At 52.3% G+C, this 15,442-nt stretch overlaps 2 protein-coding genes across 2 annotated transcripts in view; one reads left to right on the top strand and one right to left on the bottom strand.

Moving 5' to 3' along the window:
• Window positions 1–13,859, bottom strand: part of CEMIP2 (cell migration inducing hyaluronidase 2) — a 67,634-nt gene extending 53,775 nt beyond the window's left edge. Inside the window, exon 1 of the mRNA XM_040980941.1 lies at window positions 13,636–13,859. The gene's annotated coding sequence lies outside the window, so the exon portion shown is untranslated. The remainder of the gene's footprint in view (window positions 1–13,635) is intronic.
• Window positions 13,738–14,790, top strand: LOC121157003 (5E5 antigen-like). Its single transcript, XM_040980956.1, has one exon. It carries the CDS (start codon window positions 13,738–13,740, stop codon window positions 14,788–14,790), a length of 1,053 nt encoding a protein of 350 aa, XP_040836890.1.
• The last annotated feature ends 652 nt before the right edge of the window (window positions 14,791–15,442 follow it).

Below are 15,442 nucleotides of genomic sequence, written 5' to 3'. Positions count from 1 at the left end.
CAGCGAACACATCTGCACGAGTCGTACCATCGTCACCACTACGCACTGCCAGAACTTTTTTCTCATCCTGCCCCCTCCAGCCCTTGGCAAGTGCTATAGTAAGTTTTCCACAGAATGAATATACACTTAGCCTTATGTCTCAGACACAAACATGTCAACAATCTCCCTACTTACTACTCATCTTTGGCCGCCGCCTGCACTCCCCAATGGCTCCCTAATGCTGGTACCCACTGCCAACCCCAAACAACAAACCAAGAGCAAAGCCCGGAACCCACGCAGCTGTGTTTTGTAAATCCCCTCCCCATGACTTACATCTAAGTGGAGAGCCACTCTCCTAAATCAACTGTTCTCCATTCTAACACTGTTGGAATCACCAGGGAAGCCCATTACAAATGTACATGCCTGAGCTTGGTGCCCGGGGCTCAGTTCATGCCAACAGATTCCTGAATCTTACATTTATTTAAAAAAAATGTACCCCAGTGACACTAAATCAGGTGGCCACACTTTTGAGTACCAAGGATCCTTAAAGTGTTTATGACAGAGGTCAAGAGGTCAGGGCAGTGGCATAGCGAGCTAATCCTCCACCCTGTGGTGCCAGCATTGGTTCCTGTCCTAGCTGCCTCACATGCCATCCGATTCTCTGCTTGTGGCCTGGGAAAGCAGAGGAGGGTGGCCTGAGACCTTGGGACCTTGCACCGCATTGCAAGACCCAGAAGAAGCTCCTGGCTCCCAGCTTTAGCTCAGCTCAGTTCTGGCCTTTATGGCCATGAGGGGGAATGCCCAGTCAAGAGCTTCTACTTCTCACAAATATTTAAAAGTTCACAAAAAGGTATATAGTATGAAAAAGATATAAAGCACCAGGACTCAAACCCAAACACTGTGTTCCTGAAGTCAAGGTTTTAACAATGACACAACTGGAGTCTTTCCAAGCATTTGGGAGGCGAGGAACACCCAAGCTGAGTCTGGGGAGCAACAATTACCACCGTGCTGAGCCGGGAAGCCAAATCAATCTTCCCGGAATCCTACACGCAAGTCCGCCAGACTACACCGGAGCCGACACACACACACACACACACACACACTAAGAGAAGGCCTTTTTGTACTTTTTATGTCTTTCACAGTGGACACTTGGACGTTTTTGAGTGGAAGTGGAAGTTTTGAATGAACTTCTTGCCTTCATTCGCAACCAAAGAGAGGGAGAGGAGTGAGACACCAGGCGCCACTAAACCATCTTCTCACAGCAATGCCTGCACGACACTGCCGTCCTCAACGGCTTTGGAAGGGAGAAGGCCGGCCTCTCCCGAGACCAGTCACCTGAATGAAGTCACTGCATCCCCAACTAGTCCCCTACCCCTTCCATCAAAAATTCACAGAACGCAGGCCTCAGGAAAACTCCAAACTGCTCTCAACTATCCACAAACTGAGTTAACCCAACACGGACACTGCAGAAGCCACAAGTAAGCATGCCCAGAACCACCACAGCCCGGAAACTAATGGAAACACAACCAGGATCTCATCAGCAATTGCTGCTTACTGTGGCTGTTCTGACCGGCTGGCTGCTTTGCTTTTGTCTTTAGAAGGCAGAGGTACAGGGAGAGAAAAGGAGGAGAGAGGGAGAGCGAGCGAGCTCTGGTTTATACCCTGCATGGTCCCAAGTGCCAAAGCCAAGAGCCTGTACCTTAATCCCAGGTCTCCCATGTGGGAGGTCAGGAGCCAAGCATGTCAGGTGACCTGCCTTCTCCCACGGTGCAGGCTAGCAGGGTCTGGGTCAGAGGCAGAGCCAGGACCAGAGCCCATGCACTACAGCGCGGGCCAGGCAGAAGCCAGAGCCGTCATCCAGGTCCCCACAGGCAGGCAGGGGCCCAGGTACTTGGGCTAGCCTGTGCTGCCTTCACAAGGCCATTAGCTGGGAACTGTACGGCAAGTAGAGCAGCCCAGACTGGAACCCGTATCCATATGGGAAGCCAGTGCTGCAAGTAAAGGCTTAGACCCACTGTGCCACAATGCCAGCCCTTACATGCTGATCTTCCATGGGGTAAAGAATGTTCCCCAAGGGGCCAGCATTGTGCCATGGTGCCTTAAGTGCCCACCATGGCAACCAGCTGGGCAGCAAACCACCTGACAGAGGATTCCATCTCTCCCCTCTTCTCTGTAAAACAGTCCATGGGCATATCAATAAGAAAAAAATCATATGTTAAAAAAATATTTGGTTGGATTTTTTTAACAAAAATAATTTAGGGGGAGAATACACTTGACAACAATAAGCAAAGAGCACCGGCTGCAGGTGCAGATGCCAACACGCAGCAGAGAACCCTAGCCAGGGACCACGCCACAAGGGGAGACTGGGCAAAGCACTGGGAACCTTCGTTTTCTCAGTTTTATTTCACTTGTTTGAAACAGCAGGCAGAGTGAAACAAGTCAAGGAAACACTGTCGGGTTCCCAGGTGACCTCAACAACAGCTGTGTGAGCCACGAGGCAGTGGATCCCTGCTTGCCTGGGGCGGGCTCTCACAGGGGTACAGGCAGGACAGTTCCCCGCTCTCCATGCCTGCAGGCGGACACAGCCAGCAGGCCAGCAATTCTCTACAGACTTCAAAACACTCTGTAACTTCTAAAGGACTATTCCCACCCAGAAGCATGTCAGAATTTCATGATTCTTTTTTCAGGGCTGGTACACTCTGACCGCACCTCTAAGACCAAACAGATAATACATTCGGGAGAATGTGAAACGGGAGGTGCCCTCCAGAGAATTTTTACAGCATAATGTTTCCTATGTAGATGATCCTGGGAGTTGTTTTGTTAGTATGTATTTTATGGGTGATAGCAAGTGACATTTCTACATCAAGCAAGCAATTATAAATTTGCATAAGTACTTTAGGTAAATGTTTAAAATGCATAATTAAATGACTAAGACTAGGGGTACACTTTTAAAGGCAAATTAAAAATGTTGGGGGAAAAAAAATGAACCTCCAAAAAAGTACCTAATGCTTTGGACTAAAATACGTCTTTAAAAATCACTGCATTTTAAGCTGAAGTCTCTTGGAAGGAAAATAACAATGTTATCTACAATAGTAGCTTAAGGGGAGAGAGGGCTGCACAGCTGGCAGCAGCAGGAAGTTAATTTATCTGAGAACAAATCACAGTCATCATAGAAAGCAATTATTTTTTAAATTTCATTTGTGTTAGAGGCAATCTTGCTTTTACAACCTGTAAAAAAAAAAAGGCAGGATTTTTTAAAACTTAGAAAAAGTCTCACTTAAAGTTTTCAATCACTGCACTGTCTCATCCTCTACAATACCTTCCCAGAATTCCACGAAGGCCCCACTCTGCCGCTTCTTCCCTGAGCTGTTTAGAACTCCTACTGGACCATCTTTTTGTCTCACGTTTCAATTAACTCAAGCCTTGTCCATCTCCCGCAACAGATGGCCAGCCTCTTGAACTGCTACTGAGTATCCATAATGGTATGCAAACCAATCACCAAGGACCACAATGGTAGGGAAAAACCAGAGTGTTTATTGCCAAGCACAGAGCACGGAACCAGGCAGACGATGCTGGATCTCTGGATTTGAGGGGTTTGATGAAAAGCAATGAACCTAACAGTTCAAAGTTTTTGGTGAGCCATGGACTGCCAGCTCAGGCTGGCCCACAGTGCACGTCCTCTTCCGTCCACTGCTCCATGACAGGAGCCAAGGTGTTCCAAACACCTTCCAAACACGCAGTTCTTTGCACTCACTGAAGCTCTCTCAAATCCTGACGATACTTTTTACGAGAATTTAATTTTTTGAATGGAAAAATTGTCTCACAGGAACAGCCAAGAAGCTGGCATCCGCTGAGTCATTTATTTCTCCATTTGGATCAGGAAGGGAACTTGGGGGACTGTGTCCAATCTAACAGTCAGCGGTACAGATTACAGCTTCTGCTTTCCAAGAGTTTTGGCACAACTGGCCAAAATTTGGCTGAAGAAAACTTTTTCTCTTGTTCAGCTCTTGAAGAACCATCTCATATACTGACTGCATAATCAACAAGTGAATACACACAGCAAGACATAAGAAAAATATTCATAAGCAGACACTATACAGGAATTATGATCGCATCCAAGGTCATTGTGACCCAAAGGCACAGCTTCGACCTGTCAGTTCACTTCCGGAAGGGCGGGGCCAGGTCTAACCTGGAAGCTGGAATCACATTCCTGGTCTCCCACGCAGGTGGTAGGGATCCAACCATGTGAACTGGCACCTGCTGCCTCCTCGCGTACACCAGCAACAAACTGAGATAGGCAACCGAGCCAGGACTTGAACCCTGGCAATGTAATACGGGATGCAGGCACCCCAAGGGCCATCAGAGCCCCAAAGCCAAGTGTGCACCCCTAGTCTCTTCGGTTAAGGGTTCGCATGTTCCCAGCTCCCAACTGTAGGAGCTAGGAGACATTTGGGACTGCGTATTGCAGAGGAAGGGGAAAGCGCGGCGTTGATGGGGAGAGAAAGTAGGCCCTCTGATTCGGTTCTGCCTGAAGATTCAGATGACAGCTTCTGATAAAACACCGAGCTCAAAAGCCTTGGTCACACAACACCATTCAATCGGAAATACGCCTTTTGTCTCCCAGATAGTCAAATAAATATGTGTGATCAGTGCTCTCCCAAAGACTCCGTATTTCAATACATTTCCACAGCACAGCAGCAAAAAGTACCACGGAAGGAGATCCTTTCATATATAATTCAGAGAAACGTATTACATATTCTATTCTCACAGTACATGGCATGTAAACATTTTTCCTGAATAAACACTACAAAATACATGAAATGTGTCCCCTTTAAATAAATGTGTGTGTGTGTGTGTGTGTGTGTGTGTGTGTGTGTGTGTGTGTGTGTGTGCGTGTGTGTATATAAAGACCACAGGCCTCAGGTGAGGTAAAGAACAATCCAGCAGGGCCCAGTGGCTGAGTCCTCACCTTGCATATGCTGCATCCCAAATGGGCGCCGATTCTAATCCTGGCTCTCCGCTTCCCATCCAGCTCCCTGCTTGTGACCCGGGAAAGCAGCCAAAGACAGCCCAAAGCCTTGGGACCCTGACCTGTGTGGGAGACCCAAAAGAAGCTCCTGGCTTCCGATCGGCACAGCTCTGGTCATTGTGGCCACTTGGGGAGTGAACCAGTGGATGGAAGATCTTTCTCTCTGCCTCTCCTTCTCTCTGCAAATCTGCCTTTAAAAAAAAGAAGACGGGGCCCGGCACGGTGGCGCAGTGGTTAAGGTCCTCGCCTTGCACGCCCGGGATCCCATATGGGCGCCGGTTCTATCCCGGCAGCCCCGCTTCCCTTCCAGCTCCCTGCCTGTGGCCTGGGAAAGCAGTCGAGGACGGCCCAAGGCTTTGGAACCCTGCACCCGTGTGGGAGACCCGGAAGAGGTTCCTGGCTTCAGATCGGCATAGCATCGGCCGTTGCGCTCACTTGGGGAGTGAATCATCGGACGGAAGATCTTCCTCTCTGTCTCTCCTCTCTGTATATCCACCTTTCCAATAAAAAAATAATAAAAATAAATCTTAAAAAAAAAAAAAGAAGACGAAAAGAAGAAAGAAAAATAAAAGAACAATCCAATGAACACAGTTGGGGCCTAAGCCTCTACAAGCAGGCTGCCACAAAACTTTAAGGAAGTAGATAGATTCTCAAACAGACTGAAAGTATTCCAGTCCACTTGAATCAGGGACATAAGTGAACCCCTCTGCTTCTAACCCTTACAACAGTAGCCCGAATTAAGCCCTCATTGCTTGCTTTTGGCAGCTCGAGGCTGCCCCCCATCAGAAATCATGAGGCACAATCCGTAAACATGTTGTCATTTTCTCTTCGACATAACTAGCAGATCATCTGCAGGTAGGTAGTTCACTCTGCAAAAAAAAAGGAAGAAAGAAAGAAAGAAAAAGCAAGAGCCGAGGGAGAAGGCCATCCCACCTTCACCTGGCTCCTGTGTTCTTTCTTCTCTGTTTCCTCTCTTCCTACTGGGATTACTCCAGACACCATCCCTCTTCCCCATCCTTGCTCTCCCTGCTTCCCAGTCCACCACCCTCCTCCCACCACCAGCCCCTTCACCCTGGCTCCCAAACAGCTGGGAAGACCCAACACAGGATTCCATCCTGCTGAGACAGTGAGGGCTGTGGGCTGTGCCGGGGACACCATGGGTAAGGGCTGTGGGCTGCAGGCTGTGCCCGTACACTGTGGGTGAGGGCGGTGGGCTGCAGGCTGTGCCCGGGACACCGTGGGTGAGGGCGGTGGGCTGCAGGCTGTGCCCGGGACACCGTGGGTGAGGGCGGTGGGCTGCAGGCTGTGCCCGGGACACCGTGGGTAAGGGCTGTGGGCTGCAGGCTGTGCCGGTACACTGTGGGTGAGGGCTGGGGGCTGTGCTGGAGGACACCGTGCAGGGTGCAGGCCTGTCAGCAGCCTCTCGGCTGACCAAGAGAAAGTGTGGCCCGGGGCTGGTTTAATTAAGCTCACAGCCACCCCGCAGGGCTGCCTGTGGGCCGCAGCTCCCCATAGCCCCAAGACAAAGCCGGCACACACTCCAAAGGGCTGGGAAAGTTACCCGGCTTGAATGCTGAAATGTGGGGAAAGGCAAGTCAGCAGATACAAAGTCAGCAAAACAAAAACAAAACCCAGAAGCACCCCAAGTTCACAGTCTGGTGGTATACAGATCACCTGTGTGCAGTAACAGGCAACATGGAGTGATTCTTTTTGAATTGCCTTTCAAACCAAGAAATCCTGTGGATAACAAATATAAGATGATCAGGCTAAAATGAAATGGCCCAGGGCTACTCAATCCAACATCAAAGTTACATCTTTTGCAAACAGCAGCTCCAGAATCAGGTCCTGAGTACACTATTCCTCTGAACTTGAACCTATAGCCTGTGTGGAACTAGTCTTGCCAAACTGGGAACAGTTCAATTTTGAGCATCTCTAATAAAGACTCAGTTGCACAGTGGAGGTCCAGTGTTTAAAAACAACAACAACACACACACACACACACACACAGTGTCTCCTGGGACTGCCAAGTACAGGATGGAGAGACAGGGAGACGACCTGAATAAACAACTTAATTATAATGTATGTTGGCACCAAGAAAGCAAGGTGGTGGATCTGAGGGGATCATTTGAGTTTATTAAATCCGTAGAAACTGTCTAACAGCCTTGGCAAATTTACTGGCTGGGATGCACCCCTCATCAATCGTTACCAATTAACTGTGTTATTTAGGGGAGGGGGATGGGGTCTGAACTAAAATGCCAACACTGACCAGCAATGCCCAAAAGACTTCCTGAGCTAGGAGGCAGGGCGCCCTGCAGGTGAGGTGCACACCAAACCCCAACAGCCTTAGTTCCCACCAGCTCTCTTCCCAGGGCATGAAGTCAAAGGGACGTCACCACTCAACAGCTCCCTCTGCGCTCAACAAGCATGAGGGTTGCAGAGAGTTCTAAGAGGCAGGACTTGCAGTGAACAGGCACTGCCCTCACACTGAGCCATGACTGAACTCCTCAAGGCTCAGCTGGGACAGGATGAGGCCAGAAAAACATGAAAACAGGTGCCATATGACGAAGTCAGGGCCACAGCGCAAACAGGAAGCCAGAAGAGACACTGGACGGTTAAACACACACGATCATCAGAACCAGAAAAGGCATCTCTCGGCTCCCGCTGGCAAGGGTGGCCAAATGGCGAGCAGAGGCAGCCTTTCAACCAGCAGAGGCACCAGGAAAAGTGGCCATTGTCATTAACCAATATATGTCATAAGCATGGTGGGAAGATGACTCATGCTCTTGGCCGTCTGAGCGCTACTTTCACACACATGCTATTTCCCACCAAACTGTCGGCTTCTCCACCTGTGCAGTGCTGTGTTTATGTGGTCTATGAAGGAGGAGGCTGGGGAACAGCCAGACCTTCTGAGCAATGAATGCCCCCTCTTGCTTATTAATAATCGGTGACTTTTTCAAATCATCAAAGGTGATCATACAGTGGTACTTGGAGTTGAGTTATATTGAATGGTGTTTTTTTTTAAAATCATAACTTAAAAAAAAAAAGAAAAAAAGAAACTCAATGACTCATTCTTTCTTATTGCTTCTGCAACAGGAATCAGACATCTGTCCTGGGGCTACACTCCATCTTTCCCTTGTCTACAATGTTAATCATTAACTTCCCAATTTCACTGTGTGTGAGTACTACCCAGAGAAGTGAGTCACCGTGAGCAGAGGCCATCCTGACTACAGCAGGTAGGCAGTCTTCCAAGTGTAACCCAGCAATCTGGTAAAAACCACCCTAACCAGTCCCAACTTTGCTTGTAAGGGCGACTGAGAAATGAGGTCTGCCCACGTCTGGAGCACGGTGGCTACGTCTGTGTTGTGTGACATATACATCAAACTCTACGTCAACCCAAACAGTACTTCCCTAGGGACGCAGTGCAGTTGGTCTTAAATTGCAAGTGTGCTAGTTAGCAATGTCTTAATGACACATGTAAGCACAGCTAACCCCATACTGAACAGACACACCAGGCAGAGAGAGCCAGGCCCCCATCTAAGGAGGGCTCTCCCTCACCCTCTGCACTCCCAGGCCTTGGAGGAGCCCTGAGTGGGCAATATGAAAAGCTAACCACATCACTACATAACAAAGTGGATCGTTACATTATACTCTGCTTGCAAAGGCAGTCTGGTGATAATAATATCAAAGCAGACTTATGTTCTTGATCAAAGCACTCACTTGGCGGGGGCAGCAATTCTGTGTTTGAAGATATACACGGCATCCTAGCCCATTTCACTGTTTCTGCAGAGACATTTTCATGCAGAACTTACACCTTGCGCTTCTCTCCACAATGGCCAGCACCAGCTCACTGAGATAAAGTGCCTGTTAAACACTGGACAGCCAGCATTAGCCTTCCCACAGCGCATTCAGAAAAAGCAAACGTGACCAGGCTGTCCTTGTGATGCACATGTACACATCTGAATCACAGTGTGAGAAACTTGCCTCTCCGAAAAGCAACACACACATCTACAGCATTTTATATTTTCATCCTGTTTGTGGAAAATCCAAGTCAACCTGTCTTACACTTGGTTCCTTTTCAAACAGAACTTCTCCACAAGTCCTAGCACAGTCACCCTATCACATGAAAGTACTAAGAAGTGAGAACCATACAGTGTCTGCCATAAACTTGGGCACCATGGGTTTCTAAGCCCAAAAGAAAACTGATTTACCACTCAAACATGAAAGTGATAAAACTGCTAACAGAGCCAGACAGTAAGAAATGACAACAGGAGGAGGGACTAGTGCTCCTTGGAAACAGAAGGTGTGGTCATTCATTCCCTGTGTGCCCTTGCTTGCCCAGTTGACCTCTCTGGGCCCGATGCCCTTAGTTCAGTACTTTTAAGCACCTTGGGGTGCCCTTGCTTGCCCAGTTGACCTCTCTGGGCCCGATGCCCTTAGTTCAGTACTTTTAAGCACCTTGGGGTGCCCTTGCTTGCCCAGTTGACCTCTCTGGGCCCGATGCCCTTAGTTCAGTACTTTTAAGCACCTTGGGGTACCCTTGCTTGCCCAGTTGACCTCTCTGGGCCCGATGCCCTTAGTTCAGTACTTTTAAGCACCTTGGGGTGCCCTTGCTTGCCCAGTTGACCTCTCTGGGCCCGATGCCCTTAGTTCAGTACTTTTAAGCACCTTGGGGTGCCCTTGCTTGCCCAGTTGACCTCTCTGGGCCCGATGCCCTTAGTTCAGTACTTTTAAGCACCTTGGGGTGCCCTTGCTTGCCCAGTTGACCTCTCTGTGCCCGATACCCTTAGTTCAGTACTTTTAAGTACCTTGGGGTGCCCTTGCTTGCCCAGTTGACCTCTCTGGGCCCGATACCCTTAGTTCAGTACTTTTAAGCACCTTGGGGTAAGTCCCTGCTTGTGTATCTGGCTTGCTGCCAATGCACCCTGGGCGGCTCAGAGCTCAGGAGTGTGCTCCCCACCCGGGAGAGCAGGACGGTGCGGTGGGTTCCCCGCTTTCTCCAGGCCCAGCCCTGACTCCTGCAAACCTTGGAGAAGTAAAGTAGTCAATGTGAGGGTTGTGCATGCGTGCTGTTGCTCTGCCTTTCAGATAAATAAAAAGCAAGCAAGCAAAATTCTTAAATCTCTCAGAACTACATGCTAAGATTCAGCATTCCAGGGAATCTTCCAAAAGTTCATGGAAAATATATAATACAAAAAAAAAAAAACAGTATGCCAAGATTAAAAAAAAAATTGCAAGGTCAATTTATCTTTTCTTTTTTCCTACAAACTTTGTGAAGCATTGTTGCCGGTAAGCATGGTCCAGAAAAGGGATTCACATTCCTATCAATCCTTCCCCTCAAAAAAAAAAAAAAAGTCATTTTTAACTTGATGGTTCCAAATATCTCAGTTTGGATTTATATCAAAGGCAATTTATTAAAATGTCCAAGGAGCTTAAGTCCATTTCAAGTCGAGAATTAAATCAAGCACTGCTTCCAGACTCAAATTACACCTAGATAGCAGCTGTTGCTCTGGTGTGATTAGCCTTTCTTTAGCAGTCTAGTCAAAAATTACACCCTTTCACAAACGCAGAACCCTAGTAAGATCAGATTTTCATGGTCTCAAAAATGCAGAAACAGAGCCTATTTTTTTTTCCTTTCCCACAGTCATCTTCTGGGACAGAGGAGAGGAGCCAGCTGGGCAAGGGGGTGGCAGAAGACCACAGATGTCACCGTGCAATCCCCGGCGAGCCCTCCTCGCCTCCTGCACCGCCCTCAGACAGCCCAGCCGCTAATGAATGCTCACAGCCCAAATGCAATCAAGTCTCCTGGGGCGGGATGGGAACAGGCCTGCACGGAGAAGGCACACCACACCACAACAGCTCACCAGCTCAGAAGCTCACTCTGGTGTTCTGAACATTCTGGAAAAGAGCCAATCAAATGGAAATGCATGGCTGAGACCAGCGGGATCAAGCTGGGATTAATCTCCATTTAGAGCTTTCTCACACACACACACACACACACACACACACACACACACACACTTTCAAAGTTCCTTTTGATACCAGCTAATTTATATTGCATCTAGCATACACATCTCAAATTTGACCCTCCAAAGATTCTATAAAGCATTTTAAAGCTCATCCCACAGCGAAAGAAACAATGTGAGCAAGAAAGGCCTGGCCTCACTAACAAAGGCAGCACTCGCACAGCCTTTGTTAGACACCCAAGGCTGACCTCAGGCCTGCAGGCTGCACCTTTTAAACCAGTCTCTCATCTCCGCTATTTTGTTGGATCTAATAAACTTATTCTTCACAAAACACTTCCCTTACTTTAAATCCACCAGCGTGATGTTCCTCCTACGCCTTATTAAAGCCCCTGATGTGCACAGATCCTTGAACCTTACTGTCCATTTCCTTGTCTCCCTGGCCACACTCACTTCCCCAGAAGCAGAGGCTGCATCTTACAGAAACCACCACACACACAAGCCATCCAACTCCCAATCAGCAGGCGCACTGCCCCAGCAGGTGTCAAGATGGCTCCACAACAGGTAAATAACACGTGCTCACTGGATGCAAGGAGGACGGGACACTCGCATATACTTCAGAACCATTCACAATCACATATTCACACACTGCATCCCAAAGGTGATACCACAACCACCGCGAGACAGTGAGTATGAAGTTTTCTCTTTCTGAAATGTGAGTCACTTTTCTAACCTTCAGAAACTTGTACGGAGACACACAGCTAACACATATACACTCCCAAGTACAGAAACGGCCCACATGGCCAGCGCTGTGGCACAGCTGGCTAAACTGATGCCTGGGGCACTGACTCCAGAGGCATGCTGGTTCAGGTCCTGCCAACTCGGCTTACAGCTCCCTGCCCAGGCACCTGGGAAAGCGGAGCTGAGTGACCCAGCATGCCAGCTCCAGGGGTCCTGGCTCTGGTCTGGCCCAGCCCCGGCCACTGTGACCAACTGCAGAGTGAGGCAGCAGATGGAAGACGTCTTCCTCCCTGTCCCCTCTGTTTCTCTAACTGCCTTTCAAATAAAAAGGAAGGAGGAAAAGAGGGAAGGGAGGAGGGAAGGGAAGGAGGGAGGGAAGTGGGAAAGCTCACTCCCCCAGGCTGTGCTGTTTGCATTTCAGGGAGCTGTAGGAGGGCAGGCCTGAGGCTTGACCAGGTCTGCTTGGTGTTGCCTAGCAGGAACTGCCCGTTCTGTTGTCCTGTTGTGACCTCTGACCTGTTTGAAAACTTGCAAGTTACAGGCCGGATCAAGAGACCTTCCTCAAACAACCAACCTTGACACAGGAATTCAGGCAAGCAGGCAGTGAGAATTCTACTTCCCTGTCTCTCTCTCTCTCTCTCTCTCTCTCTCTCTCTCATACACACACACACACACACACACACACATGCCAATTGGGGCTTAACTCGCATCACAGGCTGATGAAGTAAAACAGAGGTTTTCTCAGTCTATCAGATTCAACGACCGCGAGGGGTTCACTCAGCAGAAAGGAGAATGCCCCGCACGGTGCACCCCAATGTTCAGGAAGCCTCCTGAGTGGCCAGAAAGGCAAAGTCAGAATCAAAGGTCTATACGCCCTTGGAGCTGTGCTCGCCAGACCAATTCCTCAGAGAACAGGACGCTTTCCAGGGTCACGTTCCTATCTCCACCCTAGGCAAGCAAAGAGAGAAAGAGAAAGAGAGAGAGCGCGCGCGCTTGCCCACAGGGAGCTCAGGTGTGCTTCAGCTCAGGTGCTCTGCCCCTCCCCTGGTGTCTAACTTGGCACCGGAAAGCCCACTAGGTCCACAGGAACTGAACCCACGCCGAGCAGGTGAACCCGGCGTCCCAGCACGCTGTCAGGGCGCACCACGGCTGGAGGGAAGTGCAGGCAGCCAGCGAGCACCACGGGGTGCTCCATCCTCAGCCCCAAGCGCAGATGAAAGGGGAACCGGATCAAAGACTGTTTTCCTAACCTTACCCCGGGAGTTGAAGTGAACTGTTCCGCGGCAGGGCAAGGTCGGGCGGCACCCATCAACCCCAGGCAGCGCGCACCCGGCTTTTACTGAGAAAGGGGGCGTCCTCTGCAGGAACTGCGGCACTTGGGGTTACCCTGGAAGGCCCCCCCACCCCTTGCCTTGCCAAGACATCCCCGCCCCCGACTCTGCAAGGAAAAGCTGGCAGTTGGGGCTCTGGTGCTACCGCTCTGCCTCCGGCTTGGGAGAAAAGACGCAGAGCCTTCAGAGCCCTGCCTTAGCTCGGCAGGGTGCGGAGGGGCCACCAAGTCCGCCGAGTAGAGAGGAGACAAAGATCACCCCGAAAGGCGTGCGCGCGCACTGCGGCCGGGACCCCACCGTACACATTCCAGCAACCTGGCCCCGACGGCCGCTTCCTGTGGGGCTCACTCCCCCTGGGCGCAAAGGGGAGCGCCGGCCACACGGACTTTCAAAGCCCCATTGTTCCCTTCCCCCTGGAGCCGGCGAGAAGCCGGAGGGCCACGGAGCCACCCGAACTCGGCTCCCGGGCATCCTTTCTCAGGGAGGAGGTCTGACTCCGGGCCACGTCTGGCTGCTCCCAAACCAAAGAAGGGGAGGCCCGGGGGCCGGGAAGGTGCGGGAGCGCCCGGGCGGGCGGCGGGCGAGCCGCGCTTACCTTCCCCTCCCCCGCTCGGCGTCGGTGGCCTCAGGTGTCTAGGCAGCGGTGCGGGGGCGCGGAGCAGGGCTGCGGCCGTCCCCGGCGCCGGGCCGCCTCGCCATGGCCACGCAGCGCCCGCCGCCCCGCGCCTCTCAGCCCGGGCAGCCGCAGCCCGCGGGGGAAACTGAGCTCCGGCCGCGCACTTCCCTCGCCCGAGCCGCCCGCCGGGGCCTCGGCTCGCTCTGCGCCCGGCGGCCCGCGCTCTCCCGGCCAGCCGCCCCTCGGGGGGCTCGGCCCGCGCGTCACGCCTCGGTGCCAGGAGGTGGCGGCCGGGGCAGAGCCGAGGGGCACAGGGAAGGCCGCGGGTCCCCGGTCGCCGGGCGCCGGCTCTCTGGGCTCGCGCTCCACCTCGGCCGAGCGGACGAGCTACCCGGCTCCGCGGGCCCGGGGAGCGGATTGGGCCGGAGCCGGGGAGGCGGGGAGAGAGGCGGCGCCGGGCGCGGGGGGCGGCGCGGGGCGCACGGGGGGCGGCGCGGGGGGCGGCGCCGGGCGCGCGGGGCTCCTCCCGGCTCGGCGTGCACGGCCGGCGGGCGCTCAGCGCCGCTCGCTGCCGCGCGCAGGAATGACGCCCCGGCCCCGGGCTGCAGCTGCGGGCTCCGGCGGCTTTCAGGGCGCGCGTCTTCGGTCGTCCCCATCACCTTACGTTCCAGCTCCGTCGCTGAGCCCGCCCGCCCGCCGAGCTGGATCCTGTCGGTGGAGCGCCGGGGGCTCAGCCCAACTCTGCGCCCCATCACCCCCAGAGGAACCCACACATTCCCACCCCAATTGTGCATGCGTCGGATCGCCGCGCCACGGTCCACCCCACCTGGGCAGCCACGGGCGCTGAGTTCGCAGGCCCCTAGGAAGAGCCAGCTCCTCGGGTGGCTGGAAACGACCCAGTACCCCGGTCTCAGGCCAGGATTAAATATACCTGCGTCTCCCCTCCCCTTCCCCGAGAGCCGCTGTCGCACGCGGAGGCGGTGCGCCAAGCCACAACCCAGCCCATCCAACGCACAAGTTCTCCACCGACACCCCCGCCCTCCAGCCGCACCGCCCCTCTCCCCGCGGAAAGCCCTGGCTCCCGCCGAGGCAGCAGTGCGGGCGGCCCCTCCGATCCCCGAGGCGGCGAGCTAGTGACCCCGCGAGGCTGCAGCGTCCGCCCGTCCTCACCCTCTGCCTCAGTCGGCACTGGAAGTCCGCCAGTAGGAGAGTGGTCCAGCGAACGCTGTACTCACACAAGCATTCAGTTCTCAGGGTTGTTCTACTTTGTTTCTTTTCTCCACCCTGTTAAAAGTTGTCATTATACCATAATGCATTCCTCAGGTGAGAAGGACAATCCCTGTGCGGACTTCGTGGAAGTACTAGGTGTCTCCAGCGCTTGGCTCTAAGGGCACTTGGGGCGGGGGTGGCGGAAAGGGGGATTACATTTCCAAATGTCCCCTTCATCTCCTGAATCACAGGTGTCTGGGACACGTTTCTGGGGAATCGGTGCTAAAATGCACCAGCAAATAAGTTCAAGCCTTGGAAAGAAGCCTTGGGGACAGCGTCCGGCGTCAGCCTTGATCAACCGCCTCTGGCCGCCAGGGCCTCTTCCAGGAGAAGCAAAGAAAGGTTCCCGAGGGGAGGACATTTGTTGTCTGATCATGTCGCTGCTAGCCAGGCCCACATGTCCATAGCCCAGTGACACACTGAGCCCTGCTGCCTCCACTTCTAATCCAGCTTTCTGCTTCTGCAGCCAGAGGGAGGCTGCAAGATGGACTCATGACCTGGGTACTTGCCACCCGCA

Source organism: Ochotona curzoniae, unplaced genomic scaffold (assembly GCF_017591425.1).
Source record: "Ochotona curzoniae isolate NIBS_2020 unplaced genomic scaffold, NIBS_Ocur_1.0 contig_3502, whole genome shotgun sequence".
In the NCBI taxonomy this organism is placed as follows: Eukaryota; Metazoa; Chordata; class Mammalia; order Lagomorpha; family Ochotonidae; genus Ochotona; species Ochotona curzoniae.
This window is presented reverse-complemented; position numbering and strand designations above follow the sequence as displayed.

Coding starts and splice junctions, on each gene's coding strand:
- LOC121157003 (XM_040980956.1), top strand. CDS start 13,738: ATGGCCACGCAGCGCCCGCCGCCCCGCGCCTCTCAGCCCGGGCAGCCG.